Source organism: Zootoca vivipara, chromosome Z (genome assembly GCF_963506605.1).
Source record: "Zootoca vivipara chromosome Z, rZooViv1.1, whole genome shotgun sequence".
Lineage (NCBI taxonomy): Eukaryota > Metazoa > Chordata > Lepidosauria > Squamata > Lacertidae > Zootoca > Zootoca vivipara.
The window spans coordinates 19,310,510-19,329,347 of NC_083294.1; the positions used below are offsets into that span (position 1 = coordinate 19,310,510).

Below are 18,838 nucleotides of genomic sequence, written 5' to 3' on the forward strand. Positions count from 1 at the left end.
TTAACGCCAAGTAGCTGCTTCCAGCACTGGAGCTTTTTGGACAGTGAAGGCCCTAAAGGGTGGAGAAGGTAGCCACCACCATTTCAGAAAGGGCAGGCCACCCATTCTGCACCACTGTCAGCTGCCCCTCTTGAGCACCCTAGACCGCCCTAATCCAGTGCAATACACACACCCCTTCCACAATATACTCCATTGTCTGTGGGAATTTCTCATTGAAACTGGACAGTCCCTTTGATGCCTGAAATGTGCCAGTCAATGAATAAATCCTAGATATTATTTATTCATTACCTGCCCTTCATCCTCAGGCTCCAGGGACAACAATTGAAACACAATATTAAAATACAATTTAAAACAAATCATAATTCACAAAAAATAAGGCGTGTCCTAAAAATATACACCTGGTGTCAAAAGCAAGGGTAAATAGGTGTGTCTTCAGCAACCTCCAGAAACTGTATAGCCAAGGTGCCAGTGGCATTTCTGTGGGGAAGGAGTTTCCCAGCTCAGGGGCTGCCACAGAGAAGCCTCCCTCCCCCTGGGCCACCGCCAGTTTCCTGAGCCTCAAGAGTGCCCTTCTCAGTACCCGAGAGGTCTGTAGGAAGGGAGACAGCTTTTCAGATATTTGGAGCCTGTGTCAATATAGGGCTTTGAACACCAACAAAAGTACTGTACCTTGAATTAGGCCTGGAAATGAACAGACAACTAGTGTTTTAAAATGGGTTGTATGAGATCAAAATGAGGCTGCAGCCAGCAATTTGGTTGCTGCATTATGGGCCAACTGACGTTTCTAAATCCTCTTTAAGATAGAGCTAATTGCAGTAGTCCAGCCTGAAAGTTACCACCTGGAAATAACACACTTCAAGTGTCAAAAGACTAGGATAAAGAGGTGCATCTTCAGCATCTTCCGGAAGGTGTGCAATGAAGATGCCTATTGCACTTCTTTAGGGAATCCTACAGTTTAGGGTCTGCTGCAGAGAAGGCCTTCTCCCAGACCGCTGCCACCCCAATCCTCTGAGAGCAGAGGGACTATCCAGAGGGCCCCTTCTGCAGAACCCAAGGTGGTGCCAGATGTATCTCTGTGGGGAGGGTTTTCCAAGATAGACTGCCATCACGATGCAGGCCTGCATTATAAGGCCCATCAAGGGCAGCTGGGAAGTAAGTGCCTACACTGGCACGACCTTGTTTCCAGAATACAGCCAACAGACACCACAATAACATACGTCTGCCTTACTCTCTGCGCCTGAACTGCCTGCTCTCAGTCTCTAGTGTTGTCAAGGGAACCACTGATATTCGGAGGTGTCAACTGAAAATCACGGGTGATCTTTGAGGAGCCTAACCCATCCCTGCCCCAGGCACATTTTGTTTTCCGATTTATAGAGCATTCAGAATGAGTAATGGCCCTTCTCTTCTGTCTCCCCTCTGGCAGGAGCAGCCGTCCTAAACAGAACATTCCCATTTTATGGCCATTGTGCCCGCCTGCTTAATAGGCTCTGGTCTCCCCTTACAGAAGTTGTGCTTCTCTGTGGTCTAGGGTTGCCAAACCAGAGGTTTTTTGAGCGCACTTAATTCCTGACAGGCCATACCATGCACACACACCCGCCCAATGTTCTTGGCGGCCAGATTTTCAGCTGCATCAGACAACGAGCTGGACAGGCCCTGAGCACAGGAATGAAGTGATAATATCGAGCCACCGTCATTTTTTTTTCTTTCTCAGCCTGTGGCAGGTTTTATACTTCAGTAAGCAGATGGAAAGCCAGAGTGTGAATTATGGGGATGACCACTTCCCTCACTCTCATTGTATCTAATGACAGGCAAAACACTTAATAAATGTCCCCCTTCAATCTCGCTCTCATACACTCGCTATCAGAATTGTGGAGGTATAAGGGATCCCAAGGGTCATCTAGTCCATTCCCATGCAATGCAGGAATCACAACTAAAGAATCCCCAACAGATGGCCATCTAGCCCCTGTTTAAAAACCTGAAGTGAAGGAGAGTCCAGACCAGATTAAGGCAACTGGAGCCCTTGGGCTAGGAGACCTTGGGAGGCCCAAACCTAATAGCATCTGATCGGGAGATTAATCTACTAAATGAAAGCAGAACATTGCTGAATTTTTAGCATTGGTAAAAAGATTGTTTATAAATTTATAACCTTTTAACACATTTACAAAAGCATGGAATTATTGTTCACATAGAACATTCATAGGGGAATCACAGCTATAACATTATATACAAAATCAGAACAATTTCTTTCAAGCTCTTTTGGATGCAAACTTATCAATTATTTCATTAAAATCAGTAAGTTGCAGTTCATCATTTTCTATGCAGAGAATCTGAAGAAGTGTGCATGCATACGAACGCTCATACCAATGACAAACTTAGTTGGTCTCTAAGGTGCTACTGGAAGGAATTTATTTTTATTTTTTTATGCAGAGAATGTTTAGATCAGACAACCAGTCTCGGGACATTGTTGACGGTAGATCATTCTTTATCCTTTTTAGTCTAAAAAATGATCTTTCTTCAGTACAGTTTGTAACCATTAAACAGAGGAACAATTTGAAAATTGTTTCCACATTTGGAAAGGCACTGCGAATTCTCTCCTGGAATATTACTTGATACAGGTACATATAAAAAGGTAAAGGACCTCTGACCATTAAGTCCAGTCGCGAACAACTCTGGGGTTGCGACGCTCATCCTGCTTTACTGGCCGAGGGAGCTGACGTTTGTCCAAAGACAGTTTTTCTGGGTCATGTGGCCAGCATGACTAAGCCACTTCTGGCGAAGCCAGAGCAGCACACAGAAACGCCATTTACCTTCCCGCGGCATGGTACCTATTTATCTCCTTGCACTTTGGCATGCTTTCAAACTGCTAGGTTGGCAGGAGACTTGATACATATCTTGGTGCCTGGTTTTCTTTCTTTTTTTCAGGGTGAGCTTGCTTGAGATACAGGTAGAAGTGCAAAAGTTCATCAACTAGACTAAGGTCAACATCCTTTGGATATTCTTGCATCAACACCATTGTGAATCTGTTCCTTGGTTGCTTTCAGGTTCACCAAAAATGAAAAATTGCCAGCTACACTCCTATACACCGCTGCTTTTCTGTCTGGGTTGGCTTCAAGAGTATTCATGACAGGGATAAATTAATTTACCCTAAACTTGTCTCTTGCAGAAAGTTTGTCCACAGCTTTGGATGCTCTCACATTGTTGGCTGGATTTTGTTTGTTTGTTTGTTTGGTATTGCCTGGCTTCTTTTGAAGTTTTGTATTCTACATCTGGTAGAGTCAATTTTGCTTGCAGTTCAATTTCATCAAAATTAGCCTGAGTGTTTAATATGAGCTGCAATAGTGAGCTGTAAATATTTGTACATGTGAACTTTGGAGTGCCTTGCTAACTTTATGAAATTGGTCTAGCAACTGTGTCCCAATGTGCCCAGTGCTAACATTCCAATGAACCTTTCTCAATCCAGAATGATATTTCCTCATTTATTCCATGTGGTCCATAAACCTACATCATTCTTGTCTCTGATATCCCTAGTAGCAGGAACAGTTGGTATTTTTGTATCTACAATGCTATGATTTTCACTGAGATCATTTGCTTTGTTTTCCAATTCATTTAAGATGATAATGAGTTTGAACTGCTTCCTTTGGTGTAACTATCTTGTGGCATGTTCCTTCAGTGCTTGTGTTAATTCTTTGGCTGTAGATCCTGTCACTCCATTGTCACTTTCTCCAGACGTTTCTGTATTTGTAGTGGTAGTTATTGACAATGGTTCTCCTTGAAGTTCTTGGGAGGCTGCATTCTAAAGTGGTTGTTCTGCAGTCTGGTCAAACTGCTTGGTGTAATCTACGTGATTTTCTTCTGTCTGTAAACACAAATATTTTGTATCTGAGGAATTACAAAGGGCTGTTTCTCCCTGCTGTACAAAGAAATATGACATGATTGGCTTTAAACATTTGAGTATTTCCTTCTGTTCTTTTTGTCTCTTTCATTTACCAGAATCACTTTCATATTGCATACTCATTATTTTCACACACAAAATCAAAATTAAATATTATTATGATTCACAATTATATAAAAGAACTCTCAGTTGTTCTCAGAACACACACTGTAATGATGAATAATGATCTGAACACTTGTATTGCTTCATAGCTAGTTTTATTATTTGATTCTGAGTAGCTTTAAAGCCTCCACAAACTTTACTTAATCTCACCCGCCCCCATCCCAAGGCAGTACCATCCACTTTGGGAAGAACAGACTTATATAAAACACAACAGTGATGCCTCTACTTACAAATTTAATGTGTTCCAAATGCACATTTGTAAGTCGAAAAAAATTGTAAGTCGAATCCCATAGGAATGCATTGGGAGAAAAAATTCGTAAGTCGAAGCAACCCTATCTAAAAATTCTTAAGTAGAAAAAATCCTATCTAAACCACATCCAAGATGGCGGACGGAGCTCCGTTGGTAAGTAGAAACATTCGTAAGTAGAGTTATTCGTAAGTAGAGGTACCACTGTATTATGAAGCAGTATTTCAGTTTGATGCAATAAATAACACGTAGCCAGGAATGTAATAGAACTGAGCATCAGTGACCAGTAAAGGCTTAGCTGTATAGGCGTTTGTATCTGATGGCTTAACACAGCACTTCAGGTGGAGACAACACAACTGCTGGGGGCTTCCTAGAGGAGAGGGCTACCAGTGGCTGTGAGCCATGATGGCTGTGTTGGGCCTCCATTGGAAAACACTGGAAAACAAAGGAGCAGAGAGGTGCTCTTGTGCTCAGATCCTGCTTCTGGGTTTTCCAGAGGTGTCTGGTTGGCCACTGTGAGAACAGGATGCTGGATTAGATGGGTCATGGACCTGATCCAAACAGCAGACAGCAGACATTCTGCTTACAGGATTATGGCTGGGTCACACTTGAAGAGCTGCAGGAATCTGGGAAAGGCAGCCAAAGGAATTCTTCTTGCCTTGCATGCAAAAGGTTATTGTGACCTGGCATTTGGTTTGCTTGTGATTTGTGAATTCTTACTTATGTGAAACAAAACAAAACTTATATAACTCATTAGCACAGCAGGGTGAAGGGTTCTAGCTATGTCCTCTTGTTGTGGTAGTAGCTTTCTGCTTGCAGATTTTTAGACAAGTATTAATAAAGGGAATATTCAAAAACATGATTCTGCCACCTGAAGTTAGCACTTCAGGGACATGCAATCTCCCATCTCAAACTACACCATGTGTAAGAACGTAAGAAGAGCCTGCTGGATCAGGTCAATGGCTCATCTAGTCCAGCATCCTGTTCTCCCAGTGGCTATGGGAAAACCACAAACAGAATTCGAGCACAAGAGCCCTCTCCCTCTCCTTCAGTTCCCAGCAACTGGAGTTCAAAAACACTGATGCCTCTGGCCATGGCACAGCCATTGTGGCTATCGGTAGGAGCCATCAGTAGCCTTCTGCCTCTACAAATTGTTCTAATCTTTAGCAGCCTATGTGAGAGGAAGAAGGTAAGGGAAGATCCTTACTTAGTCTAGCCCTCTTCCCTGCAACCTGGTGCTCTCTGGATGTTTTGGCCCACAATGCTCCCATGCTGACTGGGGCGGGTGAATATTGTAGTCTCAAGGCTGCTTCTAGCAGCAATTCTGTGGAAGTCCTGAGCATATCAAGCCAGTTTATGCCACGTCAGATTGACCTGTCAGACAGATTTATCTACTAGTGTATATTTATTTATTGCATTTATTTCTCCACCTTTTTCTCTAAGAGCTCAATGTGGCTTCCATGGTTCGCCCCCTCTTCATTTAGGCCCCACAACAACCCTGTGGGGGAGGTTAGGCTGAGTGGCAGGGACCTCCAGGGCTGCTTGGGAAGATTTGAACCTTTGTATCCCACTATTACCACCACACCACATTAGAGATGCCAAAAATTGCGCCGGATATTTGGAATGTTGTTTTGTTTGGTTTTTTAGTTTACTGCTGGTTTTAATTTTCTGCATGTTTTAATTGTTTTTAATAATGATTTTAATATTTTATTCTTTTTGTAAACTGTTTTGAAGATTTTTTTTAATCAAGCAGCGTAGAAATGTTATAAAATAAGTATAAATAAATAAATTTGTGCTATTCTGCCTGCTAAGTGTGTGTTCCACGGCTGAACCCTAAGACCTTAGTCACACATGCAGCCTTATACTTGCATACCTAATTCTACAGTAAATGGCAAATCCCCTCTTGCCTGTTTATTTAAGGATTTTCTGGCAGTCTGAATTCTCATCACCGTTTTGAGCCTAAAGGGGGCCCTTATGTTGTTTGGTCCATAAATGTCCATTTAGACATTTAGATGGATAATAAACAACTGATTGAAATGGGTGTTTGATGCAAGTTTGTTTTGGGACCAACAGCACCATCTGTTAGCCACCCTTCTTGTCTTAATACACTTTCTACTCTGCAGTCTATGGAAGATATACCGGTACATTTTTTCTCCCCTTAAGGAAAACTTTTTTTGTCCATGATAATTTTTATTGATTTTATACATTCAAAGATACAAAAAAACACACAAAAATATCACTATTATATATATACACCAAAAAACACAATAACAATTCCTATAATCATTTTAACTTTCTTCTAACTCTTCAAACCATTGTTTCTGGGACTTCCCCAAGTCCCCCCTAACTGATTTCCTTTTCCAGTCTTCTTTAGCAGTTTCCTAGTCATTCTTTTAAACATTTTCCAATCTCCATATCTTTACATCAAAACAACTATATTGAATTCATCTATACTTTCTTTCTATCATCTACTTTCAGCCCTATTGCCTAATAAATAAATAAATAAATCCCCCCATAGAAATTCAGATTTTTATACACCACAATGTTTCCCTAAATAAACTTTAAACTTATTCCAGTCTTCTTCCACTGTCTCCTCTGTCTGGTCTCGGAGTCTCAAGTGGGACAGATGTTTAGAGCTGGGAGGATATAGCTTCCAAAAGCTCTTAAAACCTGGAGAGTTTTCTGCCCATGTTCCACCACTGCACTGTAGCATGATGCAATCTCTTGGGTGAAAAATCATGCTCCTTTCCTATTTTTATTATTATTATTATTATTATTATTATTTTATTTTATTTTCATCTGTTGTCCCACAGCAAACTTGCTCTGGATGAACAAATAATTGCAACAAGTTGAAATTGCTTTTGCAAATGCTTTTCTAAACCTGTTTCTGGCAGTGTTTGGTGGGGGGGGGAGTGTGGCATAAGGTAGTGATGTTTATCTGCTTTCTATGTAAGCGATGGTTCCCAAATTTGGGGGGCCATCTCCCCCACCAGTTCCACAAACTCATCCACCAGTGCTCCCTACCCTATTTAAAAAATCATTATTCAGAACAGTGATTTGCATGACCCCTTTAGGAAGATAGTTACCCAAGAAAATTCAATCCAGGAATTAATTGCATGTTCGTTCAAAATCCAATTAAAACTATTTAGCTTAATTAATCCAACAAAACTGATGAACTTGATCCAACAATACAAGCTTTTATTTTATTTTTATTACTTTATTTATGATTTTCAGTTTTATACATTTCAATAATTTTATAATCATTTTAACATTTCAAAACTTGACTTCCACCTTTCTGCAGTTTGTTAAATTTATTTTTAATATTTTCTGCATATCCAGATTAACTTACTTTACTCATTTATTCATCTACTATAAATATATACTCTTATAAAACTGCAGGTTATTACAATAATCTGCCAATGTTCTTATCTGTTTACAATTTATTTATAAATATTCAATAAACCATTTCCATTCTTTATAAATGGTTTGTTATCTTGATTTCTTATTTTTCTGGTAACTTTCGCCATTTCTGCATATTCCATAAGTTTTTGTATCCATTCTTCTTTTGCTGGGACTTCTTCTTTTCATTTTGGGGCAAGTAACATTCTTGCTGCTGTAGTCACATACATGAATAAATTTCTATACAGTTTGGATAGTTCTGTCCCTATAATTCCCATAAGTAAAGCTTCTGGGATTTTTTTTTACAAATGTTATTTTAAACATCTTTTTCAATTCATTTTATATCATTTCCCAGTAAGCTTTAACCTTACTACAAGACCATCACAAATGATAAAAAAGAACCTTCTTTCTCTTTACAATTCCAACACTTATTTGATTTGGATTTATACATTTTTGCCAATTTACTCGATGTTAAGTACCATCAATATATACAAGTTTTCAAGGTCTGATAGACATTGACACCTCCAGAGACTCCTGCCGCTTCCCCATTAGCTTATAGTGCCCCCAACCTTAGTAATCCCACTCCCCTCTTTGGGAACCACTAGTGTAAACTTTATGCTTTGTGGTGGCTGGCTCAAGTTGCCAGCCAAAATATACAGTGGGCCCCAGATTGGTGACGACTGATTTACTGAATATGCACATCTGGAAAATGTGTGTGCTGATTCAGGGGAAAGGATTCCTTTCGATGTGGCTGGGCAAGCTTGGGTCTTCGCAAGCGACCTTTTGGTTGGGTGTTGATGACCATTGCTATGGTTTCTCACAGAGATTCTTAGACTGAGACATACCATTGGTCCATCTTGTTCAATATTGTCTATACTGACCAGCAACTGCTCTCCAGGGTTTCAGGCAAGAGTCTCTCTCTGCCCTATCTAGAGATCTGGTTACCTTACCTCAAAATGGAGATTGTAGAGTAGGATAGAGTTCAGAAAAGGACAACCAAAATGATTAAGGGAGATGGAGCAACTCTCCTATGAAGAAAGGATGCAGATAGAAATTTATAAAATTATGCATGGCTCCCTCCACCGAACATCTACAGGGTGGCAACATGAGAGCATGAGACCTTATTTGCGGTGGCTCCCCAGGCGAAAACATTCTTCTTCAACCAGGCCTTCAGCTGTTAGTGATCCACAGTCTTTAAAAGAGAGGGTGTGTCCTTTTCTTCCTTTTACTATTATTATATTATGTACCTATATACTCGAGTATAAGCCTACTTTTTCAGCACCAAAAATGTGCTGAAAAACCCACCCTCAGCTTACATTCAAGTGAGCCGAGCGGCGACGGAGAAAGGCACACGACCGGGGGTTCAGTGAAGCACTGCGCTGTGACTCTCCAAACCCCCGTCTGATGCCTGCTGTGTGCGAGGCGGCGGGTGGGCGAAGCGGCGAGGAAGGAATCCTTCCTCGCCGCTTCTACTGCCACCCAGCCGACAACTGCTTGGAAAGGCATAGGATGGTATTTATTTTTATTTTTAAAATTTACCAGTAGCTGCTGCATTTCCCACCCTCAGCTTATACTCAAGTCAATAAGTTTTCCCAGTTTTTTTTTGGGGGGGGGGGTAAAATTAGATGCCTCGGCTTATATTTGGGTCGGCTTATACTGAACTATATGTGGTATTTTGTGTTTTGTGCTGTAAACTGCCCTGTGGTCTCTCAATGAAGGGTGATATGTTAATTTAATTTTAAAAAATTAAAAATTAATTGTTCTTTAATGATTTTTTCCATGTGTTTTTAGCAGTTCTTATTTTTTTCTATAAGCCACTTAGAGGCCTGTCAGGGGGAAAGGTGAGGTAAAAATAAAGAAATGAATAAATAGATATGGAGAAATTCTCTCTCTCTCTCTCTCTCTCTCTCTCTCTCTCTCTCTAAGTCCACTCACCTTCCCCGGTTGGCGGTGTTGCGGCCGGGCATCCGAGACCTCTCAGTGACCCGGCTGGAAGGCAGAGGGATGCTGCCCGTATCATGGTGACTCTCAGCCACGTCACACACACACCCCAGTTGTCCAATCAGCACGGCTATGGGCGTGACCGCAGGCTGTTTAAGCTGCGGTGTGGCCTCCTTTTGCACAGCACAGTTGAACTATGGAATTGACCTCCACAGGAGGCTGTGATTGTCACTAACTTTGATGGCTTTAAAAGAGGATTTGACAGATTCATGGAGGAGGAGAGAGCTATTGATGGCTACTAGCCAGGATGGTTATGATGTGCCCTCCCCAGTTGGAGGCAGCAATGCTTCTGAATATCAGGTGTTGGAAACTGCAGGAGGGGAGAGTCTTGGTATTATACAGTAATCCCGCTTTCAGGTTCCCCGCAATAGGCAACTGTGAGGCCACTGCGAGAACAGGATGGTGGGCTAGATGGGCCCCCTTTGGCCTGATACAGCAGACAAGAAGAGCAATGTTGAGATGCCAGTGGGGATTGAACATCGGGCTAGCCGCTCAGCTATGGCCGTTTCTGCTAAAGGGGAAGCACAGATCAGCTGCTCTGGTCTGACAGAGGAGCTCAGGGGAAAATGGTCTCTAAGCTAAGCAAAGCAAAGCAACCAGCTGCTGATCTTGGAAAACTTGATGATGTGGCTGTATCCTGAACTTTGGTGGGAGCTGGGAATGAGTAGATCTCACTATCACTCTCCCTCCCTCCCTCCCTCCTTCTCTCTTTCTCTTTGGTTCTGTCCCACAGAAATTACTGCCAGGATATATCACCCTGCACTCTGCTCTTGTTTTTTTCCAAGCTTACTCACTCTCCTTTTTTTATTGCCCTGTTCCCATTTTTACAGAGCCTCCCTTAATTGCTGTTACTGTAGATCATCCAAAGTGTATTATTTAAAAGATCAGCTTTTGCACTGATTTACAGGGCTGCTCTTTGATTTGACATTTTTACGTCGGGAGGCTTATTTTTCTAATTATGGCCAAAGGAAGTTTCAGATAAGTATCGTTTAATGTTGGGAGCCAGAACCCCAAGGACAGCACATTTCATTTTATTTTTCCTCTTGCTGAAATCGAGCAATCAGGGTTCTTCTCCTCCCCTCTCTACTTTACCTAATTGACCCCCCCCCCAGCTGGCACACTTCTGGGGGTTGATGCAGAGGGATAAAATGGTCGTTGTTTTCTGTCTAGTATAACAAAATTCTGGCTCCGCAGACTTTTTCTTTTACAGCTACAAGCACTGCCAAATATTAATGCAGACACTGAGGAGTGAATATAAATAAATAAATGCAATAAACAGCCTATTTCAGACAATTAGAGAGTCGTAATCGCAAGCTTCCTTGTGTTTTGTTCCTGTTCCTGTGTAATATGATGCAAGGTCTGTGTGTGAAGGTTGCTGTCTGCTAGGAACAGGGTCTGCTTAAATGCCCCCTTGAAGCAACTTGGCATCTCTCTGGGATTTATTTTCTCTGGTTCCTGTTCTCTCTCTCTTTTAGCAGGAGAGATTCTGAAAAGGTTCCATTCTGTTTTGTAGGTTTCCAATGGAGAGAGGTCCAGCCTCACATATCTAGGTGGAAAGCCAGTATGGTGTATGTTATGTATTCTGTATTAAGTTTGACTGCAGTACTCATTCTGGCCACCATGGCTGCAGTTCTCACTCAGGTCCACAACATGCAAATGAAGGATTGAGACTGCTGTTCACGGATTGGGTAACTAGGGGAAGTTTGTTACTCTGTTGCAAGTTACTGAATACTATATAAGCCAGCCAGCTAAGCTATTGTGCAGTCCAGGACTCAGAGCTGAAATAAAGAGCTAGTTGTTTTAAGAGCTGTGTCTTCATCCGTCTTTCCCACAACTCAGCAGTGTAGTTTCAGACTAGGACCTGGGGGAGACCAATGTTCGAATCCCCCCACTTTGCTCACTGGATAGCCTCTCAGCCTAACCTGCCTAACAGGGATCAAATAAGCAGGGGGAGAATGTTAAAAGTGTGGCACTTACTATAACAACTTCATAGTGAGTTCTGAAAGGTGGGATAGAAATGCAATAGATGAATCAATTCTTTTTTTAAAAAAGTTTCTATTAACGCTTGAAAAAAATAAAGAAGACGCAATATACAACAGTTAACATCAAATATGAAGTGTTTTTTAACATAAAAACTAAAAAAGAAAATAAAGACTTGTCATTATCCGTCTATCAGCTTTATAGACAAATGCAAAACCGTTGCTCTGTAGTAACTTCTAACTCTTCTCTTAACATAGAATTGTAGAGTTGGAAGGGACCAACATGGGGCTTGAACCCAACATGGGGCTTGAACCCATAACCCTGAGATTAAGAGTCTTATGCTCTACCAACTGAGCTATAAACAGACATTTTTTTAAAAAAGTCTCCAAACCAAGATATCTCAAGCTCATCTTCCTTTTTGTGCAAAAAAAGTCCATAAGGGGCTTCCAATCATTAATAAATCTTTTAAGTTATTCCAGAGTGTAACTATAACCCTACATTATAAATCTAGTTAGTGATTTATCCCCCAAATCCTGATTCTCATTTAAACACAGAATCAGTAACCCAAGCTTTGGAGGCTTGGTGACATGATGATTTGCAACATTACTTATCTCATTAAACATTTCTTCCCCAAAATTTACCCCAATTGGGCATGTCCACTACAGTTCCTATAGCTCCTCCTGTCCCCACACCCTCACCCTCAGGAGTCCAGGACATAGGTGAAGTATGTTTATGCATATAGAAAAGTTTAACTGGAGTTATGCACCATTTCTGCATTATCTTCGGCATTATTTCCTTGATGCTGACTGAGATGGTTTTATAGGGATCCTTGTTGTTTTAAATTGCTTTTAATACTGTTTTTAGTGCTTTTACCCACACTGGTACCTTAGGATGAAGGGTGGGTAATAAATAAATTGATAATAATAATAATTGTCTGTTGTGTGTGCCCAGCTGGGTATTTCAGTGGCTTAGCGTGATGCAGCACAGGGGTAGTTGCCCCAGCCGCAAAATTGTTAGATATGCAAATTTTCAACACCTGGTGCTGCCTCAATACAGCTTCATGCTTCCATCGCTGGACTCCGTTGAAAACGGATTCTCCATGTGAACCAGGAAGTGATCTCTCCAGACAGTGAAACTGTTCTTCTTATCTTATCTCTGCGGCTGTGATCCCCAGGTGACGCGGATGCCATTAGGCAGTTGAATGCACATGCGTACTCCGTCCGTTTCCCTCCCTTCTCCCCTTCCATGCAGCCCCGGTCACTGATAACCCACGCTGCACCACTGGGGTATTTGTAGGAATAATGCCTCTAATTAGAGATGTTGCAATTGGTAATACCAGTTGTGGTGTAGTGGTTAAGAGCGGTAGACTCTAAGAAAACCCTGCCCATGCCATCCCTTGGCCTGTTGGCTGTGCATTCAGTGAATCCTTAGAAGCTCCCAGAATTCAGCCGTCACACCACTGCCCCTGTTGCTGCTTGAGCAGTTGTTTTGGCTTGCCAACACCCACATCGATAGGATCATAGAATTGTAGAGTTGTAAGGCACCTCCAAGGGCCACCTTGTCCACCCCTCGGCAATGCAGGAATCACAGCTAAAGAATCCCTGACAGGTGGCCATTCAGCACACTGCAGCAGGTTCTCATCAGCTACCTGCTGTTAAGTGGGAGCCACCATCGACAACTTCTTATGAGCTTCTCCATCAGCTTCTGTGTGCTGATTGCTGACCTTGAATGGGGGTCTCAGCTGGCCAACAGTGTCAAGAAGTACTGTTTGTGGGGAACAGGAGGCGGGCAGGTGTGGAGGACTCCCTGGTCCTGAATGGGGCAACTGTGCCCCTGAAGGACCAGGTGCACAGCCTGGGAGTCATTTTGGATTCACAGCTGTCCATGGAGGGGCAGGTCAATTCTGTGTCCATAGCAGCTCCATCTGGTATGCAGGATGAAACCCTACCTGCCTGCGGACTGCCTCGCCAGAGTGGTGCATGCTCTAGTAATCTCTCGCTTGGACTACTGCAATGCGCTCTATTTGGGGCTACCTTTGAAGGTGACCCAGAAACTACAACTAATCCAGAATGTGCCAGCTAGGCTGGTGGCTGGGAGCGGCCACCGGGACCATATAACACCGGTCTTGAAAGACCTACATTGGCTCCCAGTACATTTCCAAGTACAATTCAAAGTGTTGGTGCTGACCTTTAGAACCCTAAACGGCCTCGGTCCAGTATACCTGAAGGAGCGTCTCCACCCCCATCGTTCTGCCCAGACACTGAGGTCCAGCACCAAGAGCCTTCTGGCAGTTCCCTCATTGTGAGAAGCCAAGTTACAGGGAACCAGGCAGAGGGCCTTCTCGGTAGTGGCACCCGCCCTGTGGAATGCCCTCCCATCAGATGTCAAAGAGAAAAACAACCACCAGACTTTTAGAAGACATCTAAAGGCAGCCCTGTTTAGGAAAGCTTTTAATGTTTAATAGATTATTATATTTTAATAATCTGTGGAAGCCACCCAGAGTGGCTGGGGAAACCCAGCCAGATGAGCGGGGTATAAATGATAAATAATAATAATAATAATAATAATGACTAAACTTATTTACAAAGCACATAATTGAGCTATGGAACTTGTTCCCTCAGGATGCTGTGATAGCTAACTAAGGTGGCTTTAACGGAGGAGAGGGCTATTCATGGCTACTGGCCAAGATGTGTGTGCTCTGCCTTCATGGTCAGAGACAGCAATGCTCCTGAACACCATTTATCGGAAGCTACAGGGAGGGAACGTGCTCTTGTGCTCGGAACCTGTTTGTGGGTTTCTGATTGGGGCATCTGATTGACCACTGAAGAGTGGGTGCTGGACTAGATGGGGCCCTTTTGGCCTATGTAACCTCCAGATCCAGGAGCAGTTTATCTAGATTCCTAGGTTCTTTGGGGTATTTGGCCATTGTAACAACAGGATTCTGGACTAGATTGGTCACTGGCCTGATCCAACCAGGCTCTTCTGTTCTCAGTTCTTTTGTTCTTGTTACTTGTTGCAGCCCGCAAGTTAAAGAAGCTGGGAAACCTGAAGATGCAAGAAGAAGGGGAAGCAGCGGGCCCCTCCAGCCCTACAGAGGAGCAAGCTCCAAAGATGACCATGACACGCATTGAGACCCTGGAGTGCCAGCCCATCTTCCTCAATGTCCTGGAAGCTATCGAGCCAGGGGTGGTGTGTGCTGGCCATGACAACAACCAGCCTGATTCCTTTGCTGCCCTTTTGACCAGCTTGAATGAGTTGGGCGAGAGGCATCTGGTGCATGTCGTAAAATGGGCCAAGGCTTTGCCAGGTAAGGAATAACTCTTGCATTCTCCCTCTCTCTCTCCCTCTCTTTCTCTCTTGCATGCATCTATGCCTTATCTGAAGATCAGACATCACAGAAAACAGTGCAAAAGCCCCATCTCCCTTCGTGTTATGGTGCAAATATGTTTTCTACTGCAGTTGCCCTTGCTTATTTGGGTTGTGTCTCTCTAAGCTTGATAAGGTTACTGTCAGTGTATTTATACTGCATCAGCTATGTGCCTCGTTCTGCTGACTTACATCACTTTCAGCCAGAGAAATTTTGGTTTTTCTGGCTTCTTTGATGCAAGGTCCCTCTTCCTGGGGTCTCTTATTTACGGCTTACAAATGGAAAAGGTTTCATTCTGAACAACAATGTTGAATACTGTTGATTATTCAGAATAAGTAGATGGCAAATATTTTCATAGCACACAATTTGCACCTCTTTTGTGATCTGCATTCCATTATTGGCAATTAAAGAGATGCTGTCTTTCATTATCTGCAGTTAAAATGACTGTCAGGAAGATAGCAGAATGCAAAAATCACATATATTAAGAAATGCATCAGTATAAAAAAAAATAAAAAATAGATAAATGTTCCTAGATACTCAGGGAAGCTTGCCTGAGCTTTTTAGATAAAGCGTGGGAGAACAACATTGAATAACAATTCAGAAATCCAAACAATCTAGAAAAACATCCAATTCCCAGAATCTATTCCTTGGTCAAAAGAAGTGAGGGGCACCTACTTTTAGGAGCACCTCTCTTCAAATTTGGTGTAGAATGTTTATTTATTTTGTAAAATTTATATGCTGATTGATTGAAAACAACAACAACCCTCAAAGCATCCTGCTTACACTGCTAGTTTGCTGCTCCTGTCAAAAGCTGCACAGTGTGTGCTTTATCTTCTCCCAGTTATTTCCAGCATTCTCAAATGTGTCCACATGATCTGCTGGGAAATGTCAGAGCGCTGCATTCACAAAGTCAAAGTGCCCTCGCCTGGCTTCATTAGTTAAAAAGCCCCACACTCCCAATGCAAGTTCCTGAAACTGGGACACAACCATCAAACCATCACAAGATCCAGCATGAGTAAGCAGAATCCTGGCAGGGACACTTCCCTGCAAAAATTAATTTATGTGTGTTATTAGGGTGGGACATCAAAACAGTTTACAAATAGAGTGAAACAATAACATTGTCAGTAAAAACATATATAAAACATGAAAGATAAAATCAAGAAGAAACTAAAAATGAATTAAAATGTACATTAACAATCTACACATCTTCTTAGGATTGTCTAAACAAATACTGTATGTTTTTGGCAGGCACCAAAATGTGTATAGTGAAGGTGCCTGCCTGGTGTCAATAGGCAGAGTTCCGGAGAGTAGGGGGACTGACCAGATGTTGGAAAAGGGTTTTGTTTTACTTGTAATAGTTACCTGCAAACCTTTTTGCTACTCTTTACTGCATGATGAGAAGTGGTCCACAAAACCTGCCAATGAGGTTGTTCCCACTGATAACGAGCAGAAATGAGCCCCATAGGTGGGGGATCGAGAACGAATTGTGTTCCTAGCTTGTCTGAGAGGAGAAAACGTTTTTGCCTTTTTGTCTATACATCCTGGTTTGCTTGCCTGAGCCACTTGGAGCTTGACTTGCAGGTGCTTTTCACCAGCACTTCTGCTCTCTGCCTTGGACACACTTTGTGAGTTGCCTTCTGGACTCCTTGTTGGGGGACTTGCACAAAGAACTCGGGTGTCCAGAGATCACACCTTTCTGCCATCCTTTGCTCAAGTTCAGCAGGCTGTGTGTGGTTGTGTTCTCATAGTATGTCTGTAAGAATGTGGACCGCACTTGAAGGGAGAAGGTTCACTGAAGTGCTCATGCATCTGTTCCGTATACTGGGCAGGGATAGATTGCTGGGAGACATGGGTTGACTACAATGGCAGTTAACATTACGTGGAAGCAAGGCTGAGTTTGTCTTCAAGTGTGCATTTGACGGGGAGCTGGAGCAGTGTACTGGTTAGTGTTTGACTAGATTATGGGAGAGACCAGAGTTCTAAACCACACTCAGCTCCACTCAAGTAACAGTCCAGTCAGCTTCTGTATGTGCCGGGGGGTGTGGCGCCCTCTTGTAATAATAATAAATAAATAAATAATAAACCTTTATTGTCACTACACCACCTGTGGGCAGTGAAATTAAACGAGCCCCCCCCCCCATGCACTCAGTCTTGTTCACACTCTGTGTGCTTGTCGGAAGTCAATTGCACCACTATTTTTTTCCATTCAGCAGCCCAACAGCCCACGGATAAAAACTGTTATTTAGCCTGATGGTGCGGCTGACTATACTTCTGTATCTCCTGCCCAAAGGTAGGAGATTAAAGAGGTGCTGGCCAGGGTATGAGTCCCGAAGAATTTCCCTCACTCTCCTGAGGCAGTGGTCTCCTGCAATGTCATCTAGCGAACTCAGGGGACAACCCATGATATGTGCTGTATTCACCACTCTCTGTAGGAACTTCCTGTCCGTGTCCTTTGTCTTAGGCAGCAAGATGTCTTGAGCGAGTCCTAACAAAGAACTACAGCCAATTATGGCTCCCTGGTGAAACAGTGTACATGACAAACATGTTTGAATTCACACATTGTATGGTCAGGTGTTCTGCCTCAAGCAGCAATAAGTGGCCTGTGTTTGGCTTCCTTTGCAATGAGAGATTACTGTGAAGGTGGTCTTTTTAAATTTCTAGTTTGCCTTGCAAATCTCCAAATAGAGAGTTGGGTGTACTCCACCCAGGCAACGGATCTGTACCCTCACATCAGATCACCAGGGAGAGATGCCCAGAACCCCAGGACACAGCTGTCCTACGGCCAACTCTCTCCCTCTCCATCTCCATCTCCATCTCCATCTCCCTCTCTCTCCTTTTCTCTCTGTCTTCTTGTCTGTCGCCAGATTTTCTTTTGTCCTTTCACAAATATGTAAGAAGCCCTAGGGGATAAAGGGCATATTTGTCCTTTCACAAATATGTAAGAAGCCCTAGGGGATAAAAGACCAACCTAGTCCTGTGGCCCACCAGGTTCCTGTGGGAAACCCACAAGCAGGACTCAGTCATGAGAGCCATCTCTCCTCCTGCAGTGTCCAGCAACTGGCATTCAGAAGCATTACTCCTTCTGGCAGCAGAGGTAGAGCAAAGCCACTGTGACTAGTAGCCATAAATAGCCCTTTCCTCCATCAATTGGTCTAATCTCTTTTTAAAACCATCCAGGTTGGTGGCCATCATTGCCTCCTGCGATAGAGACTTCCACAGTTTAACTACGCACTGTTTGAAGGACTTCCTTTTATCTGTCCTGAACCTTCCAACATTCAGTAGCTTCACTGGAAGTTCACGAGTTCCAGTGTTAGAAAAGAGGGAGAAAAGCTTTTCTCTGTCTACTTCCTCTAGGTCATGCATAAATTTATAAACTCCTATTATGTCCTTCTTACTCAACTTTTCTTTTTTAAGCAATTATGTTTATTAAGTTGTAAGAAACGAAAAGAAAAAATATTGCAGCTGTCAAAACATTATTATACACTTTAAAGAAACAAATTGACTCTACGAAAGGTTGGCAGCTGATAAATTGCTAAGGAAACAAAAGTAGGTAATTATTATTTTAAAAATAAATAAATGAAACACCACCACCACAGTGTATACCATGCCCAAATCATATCCACCAGGCAAGTAAGTTTGTTACTCATCTCTCTCATCATCAATTATTTCAAAATAAATTGAAAAATTTATACATAAGAATTTAAGCATCATTTGATATATGAAAAGGAAAGGAAAGCCTATGTCAACTGAACCTTATTTCATATCAGTATTTGTACTAGTATATACAGTA

General features: G+C 42.4%; 1 protein-coding gene across 1 annotated transcript in view; it reads left to right on the forward strand.

Moving 5' to 3' along the window:
• AR (androgen receptor) overlaps window positions 1–18,838 on the forward strand; it is a 217,283-nt gene that overhangs the window by 169,424 nt on the left and 29,021 nt on the right. The window contains exon 4 of the mRNA XM_035113210.2: window positions 14,701–14,988. Coding sequence (XP_034969101.1) covers window positions 14,701–14,988 — 288 coding nt within the window. The remainder of the gene's footprint in view (window positions 1–14,700; window positions 14,989–18,838) is intronic.